This window comes from Neovison vison, chromosome X, assembly GCF_020171115.1.
Source record: "Neovison vison isolate M4711 chromosome X, ASM_NN_V1, whole genome shotgun sequence".
Classification (NCBI taxonomy): domain Eukaryota; kingdom Metazoa; phylum Chordata; class Mammalia; order Carnivora; family Mustelidae; genus Neogale; species Neogale vison.
The window spans coordinates 99,816,579-99,832,703 of record NC_058105.1 but is presented as its reverse complement, the minus strand read 5'-3'; the positions used below and the strand labels follow the sequence as shown (position 1 = coordinate 99,832,703).

Below are 16,125 nucleotides of genomic sequence, written 5' to 3'. Positions count from 1 at the left end.
TGGCCTGAGAAAATTCACCTTAGTAACGAACCACTGGCCAACGTAGCTCCCATGCATGATTTATTGTCACTATGATACAGGCATTAGGTTGAATGATAATTATGCAGGGACACTGTCTGGATAGGAGACATGCCCCTTCTGTTCAATAAGTGACTCTGCTGCCATACCCAAATGATTATCACCAGTATTCTTTGGTGACACAATAGATAGATATGGATATGGATATAGATAGATATAGATATCATACTATGAAATTCTCTGAAACCTGTTTGATTAGGTATTTTGTATATACGTAAAGGGTATGAATACAGGACAGAAGTGATAAGCTGGTGATTCTAATTGCCAGTCATGCCTGCTCACGTATCTCCCACTTTATACAGAGCAGGACATTATTTGATTTTAATCTACATCTTCCTCTCACCCTTGGTCAAGCCACCACCTGGCCTGAACTACCATAGAAACTTCCTTAAGTTCTCTTCTAATCCCCTTTTGCTCAATTTGCCATTAAAAGAGCATGTTACTGACATATTTAAAACATTCAGTGGTCTCCCGTTATTCTTAAAAAGTCCCAGTTCCTCACTATGACCTGTATAGTCTTACCTACTTTGCCTACTTTACATCTTTTGACAAATTCTTGCCACTTCCTCTGCTTCATCCGCGTAAGTTCTTTCTCAAATGCGTTAAGGTGGTTTCCGCCCTGGAAGGCTCCCCCATGTTGCTCTCATGATGTCTAGGAGGCACTTTCTTAATTTCTAACCTTGAATCACTGGTCTTTTCAAGGAAAGCTTTTTACATACTGGTAAAACACAATTGAAGTCAAATATATATTTATCCTGTTAGTTTCATGAATGTAAGTGCCTTTTTAAGGGCTTGCTTAAAAACGATAGGATTTTCCCTCAGTGTTGAAAAATTTTTACGGTAGTCTTGAGGACTGTTGACTTGTAACTTTGAAATTGTATGTATATTAAGGGAAACTACATTTATTTAGATATTCTTTTTTAGAAGTGTGCAGGCATTCTTTTAGAATTATGAGCTATGTTTGTCACGAGAGATTAATTTTATCTAACGATCACATAATTAATTTATCCTGGCCTCACTGACTTAGTGCTTATCCACCCAAATACTGCATAGTTTCTCTCCAAATTAAGAGTATAACAAAAGCCATGTTTCCCACTTGGTAATATGACTTTCCAAATAAAATGCAGAGACTCTAACAGATTATTTTTAAGATATAATACTGAATGTCAGTTTATTGTGATTTTGTTCAGCTTTCTTCTTTCCCTCTCCTTTATGGCTCAGAGCAATATATTCCAGCTACAGGCAAGGGGGATATGTGTAGTTTGAAAAATATATTCATATTCTTTCTACTTATCTCACCTCCTGTCCTTTAACTGATAATCATGTCTCTATTTTGTACCAGTGGATCTTCTTATGATTACAATTATAACATCCATAGTAACAGATTCTCCACAGGGGGTTCAATGCTTCTGAAACTAAATTTAGCTTCTCATTTCTTGTCTTCATTCTGACACAAGAATTCCCATAAAGACTTTAGTAATTAAGTAGAAACAGATGTAGAGCTCAACTACATACAGTATTTGCTTTAAAAATATTATGTTATTTGAATGCAATGGAAATTTTATCTCCCATTAACCACTCTAAAATTCTTAAATGCTCTTTCTTTGTATGGATTATGGCTTCCTATGGAACATTTCCATATCTCATTCCCAGAACAAATGGACACATTATATGTAGACACATTGATTTTGCTATAGCAAAGACAGGTTATTGATAGGTACAATGATTGCCGATTTTGCCAACAGGATAAAAATCAGCAATTCAGGAGATCAGAAATATACTTTCACATGTGGAAGAAGAAAAAAAAAGGGAACTTGTAAAGGTGTGGGCCAACCAGTTGTTTTACATGAATAAGGTTTGCTGGATAATCATTAAATGTGACTTGGGCTTGTTACAGTCATGCTGTTTTTTAGAGTTCTACAGCATACATTGTAATTAACTACTTCTTAAAGGTGGTGTGTTTTCTGTTTGGATTGCTTTAAGAAAGGTGGCTATCAGTTCTGTAAATCCAAGGATCACGTTTACCGTTATACAGTAGAGACAAACTTTAGAAATTACCTCAGCTGTGGACCAGGTCAAGTTATGGTTTCCTGACATCTTTTCTATGATGCATATGCAACAAATTCTCAATTTGGCATTTGGGCTCCTTACATGTATGTGGAGAGTTAGATGTTTGTGCTTCTCTTGTACATGCCAGAACCCTGCTATAACTTGCCTCTGGCAACCTACTGGTTAAGAAAGTATGGTTAACTAGGTTGTCTCTAAAACCCTAGACTAAAACATGAAGAACTCTCTCTTTTATTAAAATATACCAGACCTTGAAAATTGTGCCCAAATTAATTGGGATGCTGTTTTAATATTGTTTAAACTTAATTCAAATCTTTCTTTATAAATTACAAGTCTATAAACTTTTAATATATTTATAAAAGACTAAAGACTAGGCTGTTTTATTTATGGTAAATATGGAATGTTAATTTCCATCTGGCTATTTCTTGCTTCATAAATTATGAATTTTAAAGTCTGAATTTTAAAGATTTAAGGTAGTGGGAGTTGTCTTCTGCATTTATTTTTTTATTCATTCATTTGTCTATTTACCTTTTAACAAAAGCATAACTGAGTACTATTATATACATAGTAATGCACTAGGTATTATGAACACAAAGGTATATGACATAAACCCTCTCCTTCCCTTTAAATACCTATGCATGATTAGTGTTGACACATAATTGATTCTCAGTCTATATATGTTTAGTTAAGTTGAAATCATTTTAATCTTTATTTTCAAAGATACGCCTGTGAAACGTGAATTTGAATATGAAATTCAATTTGAATCCGAAGTTGTGAAGTCTAGCTTAGAATCCTGTGTAGCTTTATATATCATGAAAAAGTCTTATCATATCGAAACTGAAATGATAACATTGTTCTTCAATGTGGTATTTGCACCAAAGAAACCATTGAGGTAAATCTCTTTTCTTTAAATAATATTATTACTTTTTGAAACTACATATTATTACTCTATTAAACAAAATAATGTTGATTTTTCTTTCCATCTTTTATGTTTGGATTGTATTACTTTGTGATGCTGTTGAAGTCAATATTTTGGGCTACATTATCTCTAGCTATCAAACTCTGAAAAGTATTCTGATGAGAAAAAATAGTCAAAATGATTAGAAATCTAAGATATCCTTCACAAATTGTGACCTTCCAGAGATCATTAGGGTATAATACTCACAAAATAGCAGTGCACTTTGTAAAATTTTTTAAAATATTACTGACTTGGTGCTGTGCATTAAAAACGTGATGATTCCTTTTTTTTTTTTTTTAACTAATTTATTTATTTGAGAGAGCAAGTCAGGACAGGGGTTGGGCAGAGGGACAGAATCTTCAAGCAGACTTGCCACTGAGCACAGAGTCTGGTGCGGGGCTCAATCTTGTGATCCTTAAGATCATGACCTAACCAAAATCACTAGTCGGACACTTGTATTGAGCCACTCAGACACCCCAACATCATGTTTCTTGATACTATTTCAAAGAACCAGTTCAAATGATAAAAAATGCCTCAGCTGTGGTCTGCTTCATAGTTGCTGTCATTTCCATTTTACCACCAAAACTCTATCATTGCACATCCTTTAGTCAGGTTTAAGATCATACTGGAATCTGTGAGAATAGTGACTTTGAATGTCTTCTGTGAAACCTCCTCCAGTGTGTTGATATTTACTTCTCAGGCAGCTGGTACTTAGCACATATAAATGCTGTATGATAGGTCACGTCTGAAATAGGGCTTTCTTTATGTCTTAATACAGAGATACCGATCAGTACCACAATACACACAAAGTACAAAATACAGCCTCGCAATGAAAAGACAGCTGAAGTATTACCTGTTCTTATAATCTTTTCTATAGTTTAACTAGGTATTTGATGTAGCCATGTGCCCTGACTATATAGTTCAATAACTAAAAGATACCAGGGTCATCTTCAGGAAACAGTAGTAAAACCAAGCTGCAAGAAGGTAGTATACTGTAAACATTTATCTTCTCTTCCGTTTTGATGGCTTTTTGTGTTTGTTTCATAGTACTTTTTTTTTCACATTTAGGTTAGGGTTATGTTGATTTAGTGATATGGAAATTACGAGCAACAACCAGAAGGGGAGAATGTTATCATTCGTGAATATGAACACAACCAGTATGAATTTAAACCCCTTCAACATTTTGTGGATTTAGAGCTTCTTGGTGAATGTTTGCAAAACTGATTTAGGATAACTTGTATGCATGATTCATAAATTTTTGTGAGTGCTATGTGATATTCTGATCTAGTTTAATAATTCTATTTTGTGTATATATGTATATATTCATTTACATTTGTCATTCCTTCTTCCTTATTTATTTGGGATGGTTCGCTGGAAGACATGCAGTTAAATGAGAAAAACCAAAATGAACCCAATAGCTCTAAATTATGAAAAAGAACAAGAAAATAATTATACCTAAGCCAAGCTTTACCTAGATAAGTAAAATAAGTATTAAATTCAGTTATTTTCTTCCTGTTTGGCTAAGTAAATAAAAACAACCAAAATTTTTGTTTTGGTGAAAAGAAAATATAACATTATTTCACAACAGTTAATACAAGGTGATTTTTCACATTCCTCTTTTCACCGAATAGTGTATGTAATAATAAAAAAAATAATGATCAGGGCCCTAACTGATGGTTTTTACAAAAACAAACAAGATTATTTCTACAGGTCTTGACCTTTTCTTTCAGTAAAAATCAAGAGTCTAATACAAAAATTTGAGAGATTAATAGTTAGTATTATGGTCATGAATCAGCCTAATGATTCTAATTTAACACAGGTCTAAACATTTTTGAATAAATAAATGATCAATATCATTTGTCTTAGGGTTTCTTAAGAAATAATAATTATCTTAGCTCAACTTTCTCCTGGAACTCTTGACCTGCTGTTCTTTCTGAAAGTTTTATGTAAAAGGATTATGATTTCTTTTTCCAATCTGACATACAATACTGCAGTCACACCATTACATGTTTGCATTGTTTCCACCCTAAGCAAGCAAACAAACAAGTAATCATTCCTCAGTTTCACCTACTGCCCTATGTTTCCACTCTCCTTCATAGCCAAATGCTTAGAAAGGCGATTTCTACTCACTATATTAATTCAGCTGCCACTTAATTATAAGTTATTATGTAAAGTGTTTGTGGCCTTTTAATTTCAATTAAAATTACAATTTTATTTTTAAAATCTTTAATTCAATTTTATGAGCTTTGTAAGTGTCCACAGGAAATATAATTTTTTCTAAATGAAATAAGAATTTAAAAAACTTTCTCACAATGTTTCCTTTTGAACAAAATTTCCATACAGACCTATCTGTATAACACCTGGGTCCCTTTGCCAACCTAGCCTTGGATTCTTAAATGTTACCTACGATATTCTGTGATGGTTACAGAAAATTTGCAGTCAATTCTGCATATTTTACTGGTTCTTAGTAAATAACTAGGGCATAGTTAAGATGTGCTACAAAATAATTATCTCACAAGGAGATTGATAACATAATCAAAGACCTAAAATTTATTCCTAAAATGTAATTCACAGTCACCTGCATTTTGTTTGTTAGTTTGTTAAGAATTCAAAGTCCTGGGGGTGCCTGGGTGGCTTAGATGGTTAAGCATCTGCCTTCAGCTCAGGTCATGATCTCCCAGTCCTGGGATGGAGCCCCACATGGAGGCCCTCTCTGGGCTCCCAGCTCAGCAAGGAGTCTGCTTCTCCCTCTCCCTCTTTCTTTTCCCACTGCTTGTGTTCTCTCTGTATCTCTCTCTCTCAAATGAATAAATAAAATCTTTTAAAAAATAAAAATAAATAAAAAATTAAAAAAGAATTAAAAGTCCAAGTATTTTTTACTGAAACCACAAGGTTTGCTTACATTTTCACCCTAGATATTGGTCTGCTATATTGTATTCTCTTTTTGCTTGTTTTCCTGGAGTATCCTTTGTAATCTCTTTTTCTGTTTAAGGACTCATATTACACTGAAAGTAGAGTGCATAACAGATGGGATTTGGAAGTTTCCCATGACATTGGTTGCTACTGAGCCTGATGTGGATGATGTCATTGATATTGAAGGCATTGGTTTATTTAAGGAATCTGTTGTTGACTTAAGGCTGACAAGTCAGACGAGGTAATATATCAAGCAAAAGTATATAACTGGTTTTGTGAATTTAACTTATGCTGAATTGAGAAAAAAAATTTAAGATGGAAAATTCTATTATGTCATCTTTCACTGTTTAATCCAGAGAAGTATTGCTTCTATGAATCTGATTAATATATTTCATAATTTTTAATTAAACATTGGAAACATAGTCTGCAAAGTGAAGACCAAAAAAACAAGAAACAAAAGTAAATAGAAACTGAAATTTAGGATATTTCTATTTGTTTTTATTTTTTTTTAAGATTTTATTTATTTATTTGAGAGAGAGAGAGAGAGAGAAAGAGAGCACATGAACATGGGCAGAGGGAGAGAGAGAATTTCAAGCAGACTCTGCGCTGAGTGTGGAGCCTGATGAGGGACTTGATCTTAAGACCCTGAGATCATGACCTGAACAGAAATCAAGAGTTGGACACTTAACTGATTCAGCCACCCAGGCACCCCTTTATTTGTTTTTCAGAGACTGTTATTAATGTATTTTTATAGCCCACTCTCATTGGGTTTTTTTAACCTTAATTCTAGTAAAGTGAACATACAATGTTATATTAGTTTGGGGCATAAAGTATAGTGATCAACAATTCTGTACATTACTCAGTGCTCTTGATAATAAGTGTACTCTTGATCCCTGTCACTTATTTTACCCTTCCTCCCACCCCTCCCCTCTGGTAACCATCAGTTTGATCTCTGTAGTTAAGAGTCCATTTCTTGGTTTGCCTCTCTCTTTGTTTTTTTTTTTTTCTTTGTTTGTTTGTTTTGTTTCTTAAATTCCACATGTGAGTAAAATCATATGGTATTTGTCTTTCTCTGACTAATTTCACTTTGCATAATACTCTCTCCCTCCCTCCTTGCTATTGCAAATAGCAAAATTTCAATTCTTCTTATGGCTGAAGCATGTGTGTGTGTGTGTGTGTGTGTGTCTGTGTGTGTACCATTTCTTCTTTATCCATTTGTCTATCAGTGGATACTTGGGCTGCTTCCGTAATTCAGCTATTGTAAATCATGCTGCAATAAACAAACATAGGGCTACGTATATCCTTTTGGGTTAGTGTTTTGTGTTCTTTGGGCAAATACCCAGGAGTGTGATTGCTGGATCATAGGGTAGCTCTGTGTTCAACTTTCTTTTTTTTTTAAGATTTTATTTATTCATTTGACAGAGAGAGATCACAAGTAGACAGAGAGGCAGGCAGAGAGAGGGAGAAGCAGACTCCCCACTGAGCAGAGGGCCCGATGTGGGGCTCGATCCCAGGACCCTGAGATCATGACCTGAGCTGAAGGCAGAGGCTTTAACCCACTGAGCCACCCAGACGCCCCATCTGTTTAACTTTTTGAGGAACCTCTGTACTGTCTTCTACAGTGGCTACAGCGATTTGTATTCTCACCAACAGTGCACGAGGGTTCCTTTTCCTCCACATCCTCACCAACACCTGTTGTTCCTTGTGTTTTTTATTTTAGCCATTCGGACAGGTCTAAGGTAATAGCTCACTGTAGTTTTTTTTTTTCAAGTTTTTATTAAATTCCAGTCAACATACAGTGTATATATTAATTTCAGCTTTAAAATATAGTGATTCAGCACTTCCACATAATACCTGGTGCTCCTCACAACAAGTGCCTCCTTAATCCCCATCACCTATCCTATGCTCCACCCATCTCCCCTCCAGTAACCCTTAGTTTTTTCTGTGTAGTTAGGAGTCTTTTTCCTGGTTTGCCTCTTTTTGTTTCCCCCATAAATTCCATAAAAGGGTGAGATCATATGGTATTTGACTTTCTCTGACTAACTCATTTCACTTAGCATAATGTTCTCTAGCTCCATCCACATCTTTGCAAATTCCAAGATTTAATTCTTTTTGATGGCTGAGTAATATCCCGTTGTATACATAGACTGCCCCCCCCCACCGCCCCATCTTCTTCATCCATTCTTCTGTCAGTGGACATTTGGGCTCTTTCCCTAACTTGGCTATTGTTTATAGTGCTGCCATAAATACCAGGATTCATGTTGTCTCTCTGAATCAGTATTTTTGTCACCTTTGGGTACATACTTAGACGTGCAATTGCTGGATCATAGGGTAGTTCTATTTTTAACTTTTTAAAAAAGATTTTATTTATTTATTTTAGAGAGATAGAGCACACATGCACAGAGGTGGGGAGAGGGGCAGAGACAGGGGGAGAGTAAAAGGGCGAGAATCTCAAGCAGACCCTACGGTGAGTGTGGAGCCTGACATGGGGCTCCATCTTACAACCCTGAGATCATGACCTGAGCTGAAACAGAAGTTGGATGCTTACCCAACTGAGCCACCCAGGCACCCCTTATTTTTAGCTTTTTGGGGGGACCTCTATACTGTTTTCCAGAGTGACTGCACCAGTTTGCATTCCCAACAGTGAAAGAGATTTCCCTTTTCTCTGCATCCTCATCAATACCTTTTGTTTCCTGTGTTGGTAATTTTATCCATTCTGGCAGGTGTGAAGTAGTATCTCATTGGAGTTTTAATCTGCATTTCCCTAAAGCTGAGCATCTTTCCATGTGTCTGTTGGCCGTCTGTATGTCTTCTTTGGAGAAATGTCTCTTCATAACTTTGCCCATTTTTAAATTAGATTATATGGTTTTGGGGTGTTGAGTTGTATTGGTTCTTTATAGATTTTGGATACTAACCTTTATTAGATATGTCATTTGCAAATACCATCTCCCATTCAGTAGGTTGTCTTTTAGTTTTGTTGATTGTTTCTTTCTCTGTGCAGAAACTTTTTATTCTCATGTAGTCCCAATAGTTTATTTTTTGCTTTTATTTCCCTTGCCTCAGGAGACATATCTAGAAAATATTTTAAAGGTCAATGGATTATTTTTCAGTAAACTTTAATGGTTTGGGGTTATGAAGTGTTTTAACTAAGCAGAGATGATCAGGTGACCTATATTGATTCTATTTTCTGTATTATTATTCTGCTCCACCATAGCTATCCTTGTTATACTTGTGATAGCATAGGCAGAATGAGCATAATACTTTTACCTATCTCACATGTACAATATATTTTCCACCTGTTTTTAAGATATAACAAACATGTCATAAAATTTCATTATAAGTATACATTTCAATAATTTCTTTGAAAAATTGTAGAATTTGCAATCATAACCACATTCCAGGTTTAGAACTCTCCCATTTTTCCCAAAATACCCCTCAAGTCCCTTTGCATTCAACTCCTGCTCCCACCCCCAGTCTCCGGCAACCAGTGATTTGCTTTCTGTGTCTATAATCGTGCCTTTTTTGGGATATTATATATAAATAAAATCACCCAGTATGTAGTCTTTAAAAAAAAAACTGTTTTTTAAACAGTGTTAGGTTTATGACAGAATTTGAGAAGAAGGTGCAGAGATTTTTCATACACCTCCTGCCCTCACTCATGCATAGCCTTCCTGATGGTCAACTTCACCCACTAGAATGGTACATTTTTTTATCTAGGGTGAACCTACATTGACACATCAAAATCACCAAAAGTCCATAGTTTACTTTGGGATTGACTCACTCTTGGTGTTATACGTTCTATGAATTTAGAAAGAATAACAATGACATGCATGCATCTAATGATACAGAGTATTTTCACTTCACTAAAAATTCTTCAGTGCTCTTCCTATTCATCTCTCTCTCCTACCCCTGGAAACCTAGTCTCCTAGTTTAGACTTTTTCCAATGCTATATAATTGGACTCATAGAGTATGTAGTCTTTTCATACTGGCTTCTTTACTTAGTGAAATGCATGTGAAGTTTATCCATGTCTTTTCATGACTTGATAGCTCATTTTTTAAAAGCATTGAATAATATTCTACTGTCTGGATATACCACAGCTTATTTACCCATTCACCTGCTAAAGGATGTCTTGGTTGCTTCCACATTTTGGTAATTGTGAACAAAGCTGCTATAAACATCTGGGCACAGGTTTTACTGTGGAAATAAGTTTTCAGATCTTTGGGGGTAGACACCCAGGAGCATGATTGCTGGATCCTATGGCAAGGGTATGTTCAGTTTTGTAAGAAATTACCTAACTGTCTTCCTAAATGGCTGTGCCAGTTTGTACTCTCACCGATTGTGAATGACAGTTCCTGTTGCTCTATACCCTCATCAGCATATGATGCTATCAGTGTTCTGGATTTGGGCCATTTTAAAAGAAGTGTAGTGGTATCTCATTGCAGTTTTAGTTTGCATTTCACTAATGACATGGTGCACAATACACCTTTTCAAATGCTTACTTGACATGTGTATACCTTCTTTGGTGAGGTGTGTGATAAAGTCTTTGGCCCATTTTTAAGTTGGGTTGTTTGGGGTTTTTTATGTCGAGTTTTAAGAGTTCTTTACATATAATGCATAATAGTCCATTATCAAATGGGTCTTTCACAAATACTTTCTCCCAGTCTGTAGCTTGTGTTCTAATTCTCTTGATATTGTCCATCACAGAGGAGAAGTTTTTGATGTTAATAGGATTCAACTTACCAATTTTTCTTTCATGAATTGTGTCTTTGCTCTATTATCTAATAAGGCATCACCATACTCAAGGTTATCTAGGTTTTCTTTTATGTTATCTTATACTAGCTTCATGGATTTGTGTTTTGAATTGGGTTTATGATCTATTTTGAGTTAACTTTTGTAGTGGGTGTAAAGTATGTGTCTAGATTTTTTTTTTTGCATGCAGATGTCCAGTTGTTCTAGCACCACTTGTTGAAGAGAATTTCTTTGCTCCATTGTATTTCCTTTGCCCTTTGTCAAAGATCAGTTGACTATTTATGTGTGTGTCTATTTCTAGACTCTGTTCTGTTCCACTGATCTATCTGACTCTTCTTTGGCCAATACCACACTGTCTTGATTACTGTAGCTTTATAGTAAGTCTTGAAGTTGGGTAGTCTTATTCTACAACTTCCAAAGATATTTCAAATTATTAGATATTTTTGTTTAAATGTAAATATATTTAATACATTCAAAAAGCTTTTCAAGACTATGGAAATGGTTTCAACTGATTTTATCATAACCAATATTTTTTCAAATGCAATATTAGCAAAAAAGAAAAAGTTGGAAATAAGCTCCCTAAATTTTATTTTTCAATTATACCCAGTGATGTTACCCTTTGCTAGTTATATATACATTTTAGGTCAGTAATAGTTCAGATGGTTTTTCCTTTATGTTTGAGCAATAGAAATCACCTCATTGGATTCTCTGTCTGTCGTCCCTTTCATTCCAAACTACTTTATACATTGCACTAAAACCAATCTTCTTAAAACAATGTTATTAACGTGTGACTTCCCTTGTCAAAAGCATCTGATGCTTTCCTGTTGCTTACACAAAGCAGCATCTAAATTATGCATGCTGTTCATGGTCCTAGCTCTCTCTGACCTTTCTGATTTCTTCCTTCTGCTGTCTAAAACAGATCTTGTGCTTCAGTCTTAAGGAAAACAAAGTCACTATTCTCAGAGTGTCTTATTCATTACTTCTCACCTGTCTTCTCTTTCTGTCTGCTTCTAAAATGCCCTTCCTGTCTCCTCTCCACTTGTTTCTAAATTCTACTCATTTTTCTTCTCATTACAATATAATCTTACTTGACCATTTATGTGTGTATATATATGTATGTACATATATATATATACACATACAAATACACACGCACATTTATGTATATTTTCCATAAGCATAATATATAAAATGGTTTTTTTTTTTGTTTGTTTTTGGGGTTGTTTTTTTTTTTTTTTTTGCAATTTCTCCTGTGTCTTTTGTATTTGCACTACTAGGCTTTGTTCAGAATTAATTCCTATTAGGTAACTAGTAATGAATCAAACTTCGGAAAATAATTTAGAATTACTCATTTTATTCATTCAACAAAATTTCCAAAGATCAATATTCCAGTTAGGCCAGTATAATACAGATGGTGTCTTAGAAAAAATTACTGTTGTATGCAAGAGAACAAACTGACAGTCTACCTTAATATCAAAATATAAACCCAATATGAAATTCATAGTATGGTCATTTATTTTGGAGGGCTATAATATTCCTAATGTGCTTTTCTCCTGCAAATGCTTGAATCAAAGTTAGCATTCAATAAATATTAAGTTAATTGTAAAATCAACTGAAAGGAGCCGAGCTTATTCCTGCAGGCAAATTCAAAGAACATAGAGCTTTATAATTATTGCATATAATTAGGGAATAAGCATATGGAAAGGTGATGTTTTATTCCAATTATATTTTACTCTATAGAAAGTGAGATCCCAGGGCACCTGGGTGGCTCAGTGGGTTAAAGCCTCTGCCTTCAGCTCAGGTCATGATCCCAAGGTCCTGGGATCAAGCTCCGCATTGGACTCAGCTTGGCTGGGACCCTGCTTCCCCTCTCTCTCTCTCTCTGCCTGCCGCTCTGCCTATTTGTGATCTCTGTCTGTCAAATAAACAAAAATATTTTTAAAAAAAGAAAAAAAAGAAAGAAAGGAAGGAAGGAAGTGAGATCACCATGGGACCATGTTTTATTCATTTTTGTAAACTTACTACCTAGGTGCACAATAAATTATTTCCATCAACAGGTATTTTAAACTGAATCTTTAAGGTTAAGTTGTCATTTGCAGTGTAGATTAGGGAAGGGAGTGAAGGAGTTCCAGGAGGAGGGTATTATATGTACAAAGTTCTAGAGGGATGAGACCGTGGTTCTATTGAAAGAACTGAAAGTGGTTAGAATGGCTGGAGTTAAGAGTAGCATGGGTAGGGGTGCCTGGGTGGCTCAGTGGGTTAAGCCACTGCCTTTGGCTCAGGTCATGATCTCAGGGTCCTGGGATCGAGTCCTGCATCGGGCTCTCTGCTCAGCAGGGAGCCTGCTTCCTCCTCTCTCTCTGCCTGCCTCTCTGCCTACTTGTAATCTCTCTCTGTCAAATAAATAAATAAAATCTTTTAAAAAAAATTAAAAAAAAATAAATAAATAAAATAAAATAAAATTAGAAAAAAAAAAAGAGTAGCATGGGTAGACTGGGAGCAGGTAACATAGAACTGGCATCCATTCAGAAGTACTTAACTAGAGAACCATAGGCTCCTGGATTCTATTATTCTATTCATTCAACATGCCTGAGGGAAAGAGCAAAATAATGTGGTGACCATTTCTAATTCATTAATAGTTATTGCACATCTCCCTTGTTGTATTCATCTGTGCTCATAAGTCTGTTGTGTGGTCAACAATTAGAGTAAATATTTGGTATCTTCTTTATCTCTCATTCTTCAAGAACATGAGATTCTAGAGCACAAAAATCACCATTTAGTAAGTGTTTTATACATTGTAGGGCTTCAGTAAATATTGTTTAGTGAATAAAAGACTAAATTCATGAAATTAGAATAAAGAGAAAGATCTTGAGAATCCACCTAGTCAGTTATTCAGAAATCACAAAAGTTAGAAGAAAAAGTATTAAATAGCTATATATGGATTATATCTTATTGTGTCATTATTTTAATTTTCTGTTCCATATAGAGTTTTGATGTCTATATTAGTACTAACTGATAAATATATATATATCATATTTCTATATAATATTTTCCTTAATTGAAAATTAACATGGCCATTTAAAACACTTTGTGAATGCATGTGACATCAAGATGTTGCAAATCTTGATAGCACAATTCACAAGTGATCAACTTTAAAATATATGCTTTTGGGTGAAGAGCTTAAAAAAAACTTATCTGAAAGAAATGTAACTTGCTAATGGAAGTTTCATAGACATGCAGAGCCATAATGTTCCTTCATAAAATATAGTCATTGAGATTAGTTAAGAGAAAAAAAAGGAATGGGGAGGGACCATGATGTGAAATTTTCAAATCTTGGGCCAAAAAATATCCTTTACCTGTTTCATAACAAAAGATATTACTGTTTCTCTACATTAAATAAAGGAATATAAATATTAATTTATGTTAAAGCAGCAGTTTTGTTAATAGTTTAAAATGTACTTTGAATAGATTTATAGTATATGTGGCAAATAAGACCTTATATCACAAGATGATGCTTTAAAATAATGAATAATATTTAGAGGAGATTTAATCAGTAAATTACACAATTTTTGTGGTCATAGAGCTAAACTCATTTGGGTCAGGAAATGAGTAAAACAATTATATTTTTCAATTCTTCCAAAAAATTATCAAGCTAAGTAATTCAGTGTTTAGAAATAAAGAATAAAGATCTGCTTCTTCACAGTATGCAGTAAGGAATTGCTGAGGGTCTTATATGTACAGTAGTGCAAAATGGCCAATTCTTAAGAGCAGCCCCTGCACTACAAGAAAGGACAATGGACTGTAGTCTATGCCAGGAAATTCATGACAAGTAGTATAGTAACTTACTTATGAACAGGTACCCCATAAATATTAATTGAAGAAGGGGCACCTGGATGGCTCAGTTGGTTAAGCATCTGACTCTGGATTTCAGCTCAGGTCATGATCTCTGAGTCCTGGGATCAAGCCCCATGTTGGATTCCATGCTCAGCAGGGAGTCTGCCTCAGGATTCTCTCTATCCCACTGTCCCTCTCCCCACTTACACTCCCTCCCTCCCTCTCTCTCTCTCTCTAATAAATAAATAAATCTTTAAAAAGGGGGGGGAGCCTTAATTTTTAAAAAAGTAATAAAAAAAGGGGGGGTGCCTGGGTGGCTCAGTGGGTTAAAACCTCTGCCTTCAGCTCAGGTCATGATCCCAGGGTCCTGGGATCGAGCCTCGCATGGGCTCTCTGCTCAGCAGGGAGCCTACTTCCTCCTTTCTCTCTGCCTGCTTCTCTGCCTACTTGTGATCTCCGTCTGCCAAATAAATAAATAAAATCTTTAAAAAAATTAAAATAAAATAAATAAATAAGAAAAAATATTAACTGAAGGAATAAGATTAAGAAGGAAAATTATTAGAAACAATATTCATGTCTTCAGCTGCATAGTTTAACCATACAGAACATATAGAGAACAAGCAAAGTATTATCTTTACTATGAGGAGGCAGAAATTTATTGTAATACCATTGAGGTTTGGTGGGAATAGACAATATCGAACCATACATTTTTAATAAGACTTCATTTTTAGAGCCATTTTTTTAAGTATACAGAAAACTTGCACATAAAGTATGGGGAGTTCCTGTATACCCCCTTCCCAAACCCCAACACAGTTTCCCTCTTAATAACACCTTGCATCAATGTGTCATATTTGTTACAAGTGACAAACCCATATGATATGTTATTATTAACTAAAGACCATAGTTTTCATTAGGGTTTAATTTTCGTGTTATACAGTTATGTGGATTTTGACAAATGTATGTTCAACGTACAGTATCATACAGAATAATCTTCACTGCCCTAAAATCCCCCCATCTTTCACCTTTTTATCCCTCCCTACTTCCTGAGCCCTTGGCAGCCACTGATCTTTTTATTGATTCTATAGTTTTATCTTTTCCAGAGTATCATGTGGCTGGGATCATACATTACATAGCTTTCTCAGACTGGCTTCTTTCACTACCAATATGCATTAAAGGTTGGTCTGTATCTTTTTGTAGCTTCCTACCTCGTTTCTTTTTATAGCTGAATAATGGACATCTTGGTAGATTCTAGTTTTGGGGAAATATAAAAAAATTGCTTGAACGTTTGCTTAGGTTTTTGCATGGATATATGTTTTCAAATCATTTGGATAAACACCTAGTATTATAGATGCTGGATTGTATAGTAAGCATATGGTTAGGTATGTAAGAAACTGCCAAATTATCCTCTAAAGTGGCTGTAGCATTTTGCATCCCCAGCAGCAGTGAATGAGATCTCCTGTTGTTCTACATCTTCACCAGCATTTAGCGATGTCAGGTTTTTTGGATTGTAGCCATTCTAATAGT

At 35.0% G+C, this 16,125-nt stretch overlaps 1 protein-coding gene across 1 annotated transcript in view; it reads left to right on the top strand.

Annotated features, from left to right (window-relative positions):
* Positions 1-16,125, top strand: part of CFAP47 (cilia and flagella associated protein 47) — a 515,984-nt gene that overhangs the window by 466,562 nt on the left and 33,297 nt on the right. Inside the window, exons 62-63 of the mRNA XM_044235156.1 lie at positions 2,866-3,037; positions 6,096-6,257. Coding sequence (XP_044091091.1) covers positions 2,866-3,037; positions 6,096-6,257 — 334 coding nt within the window. The remainder of the gene's footprint in view (positions 1-2,865; positions 3,038-6,095; positions 6,258-16,125) is intronic.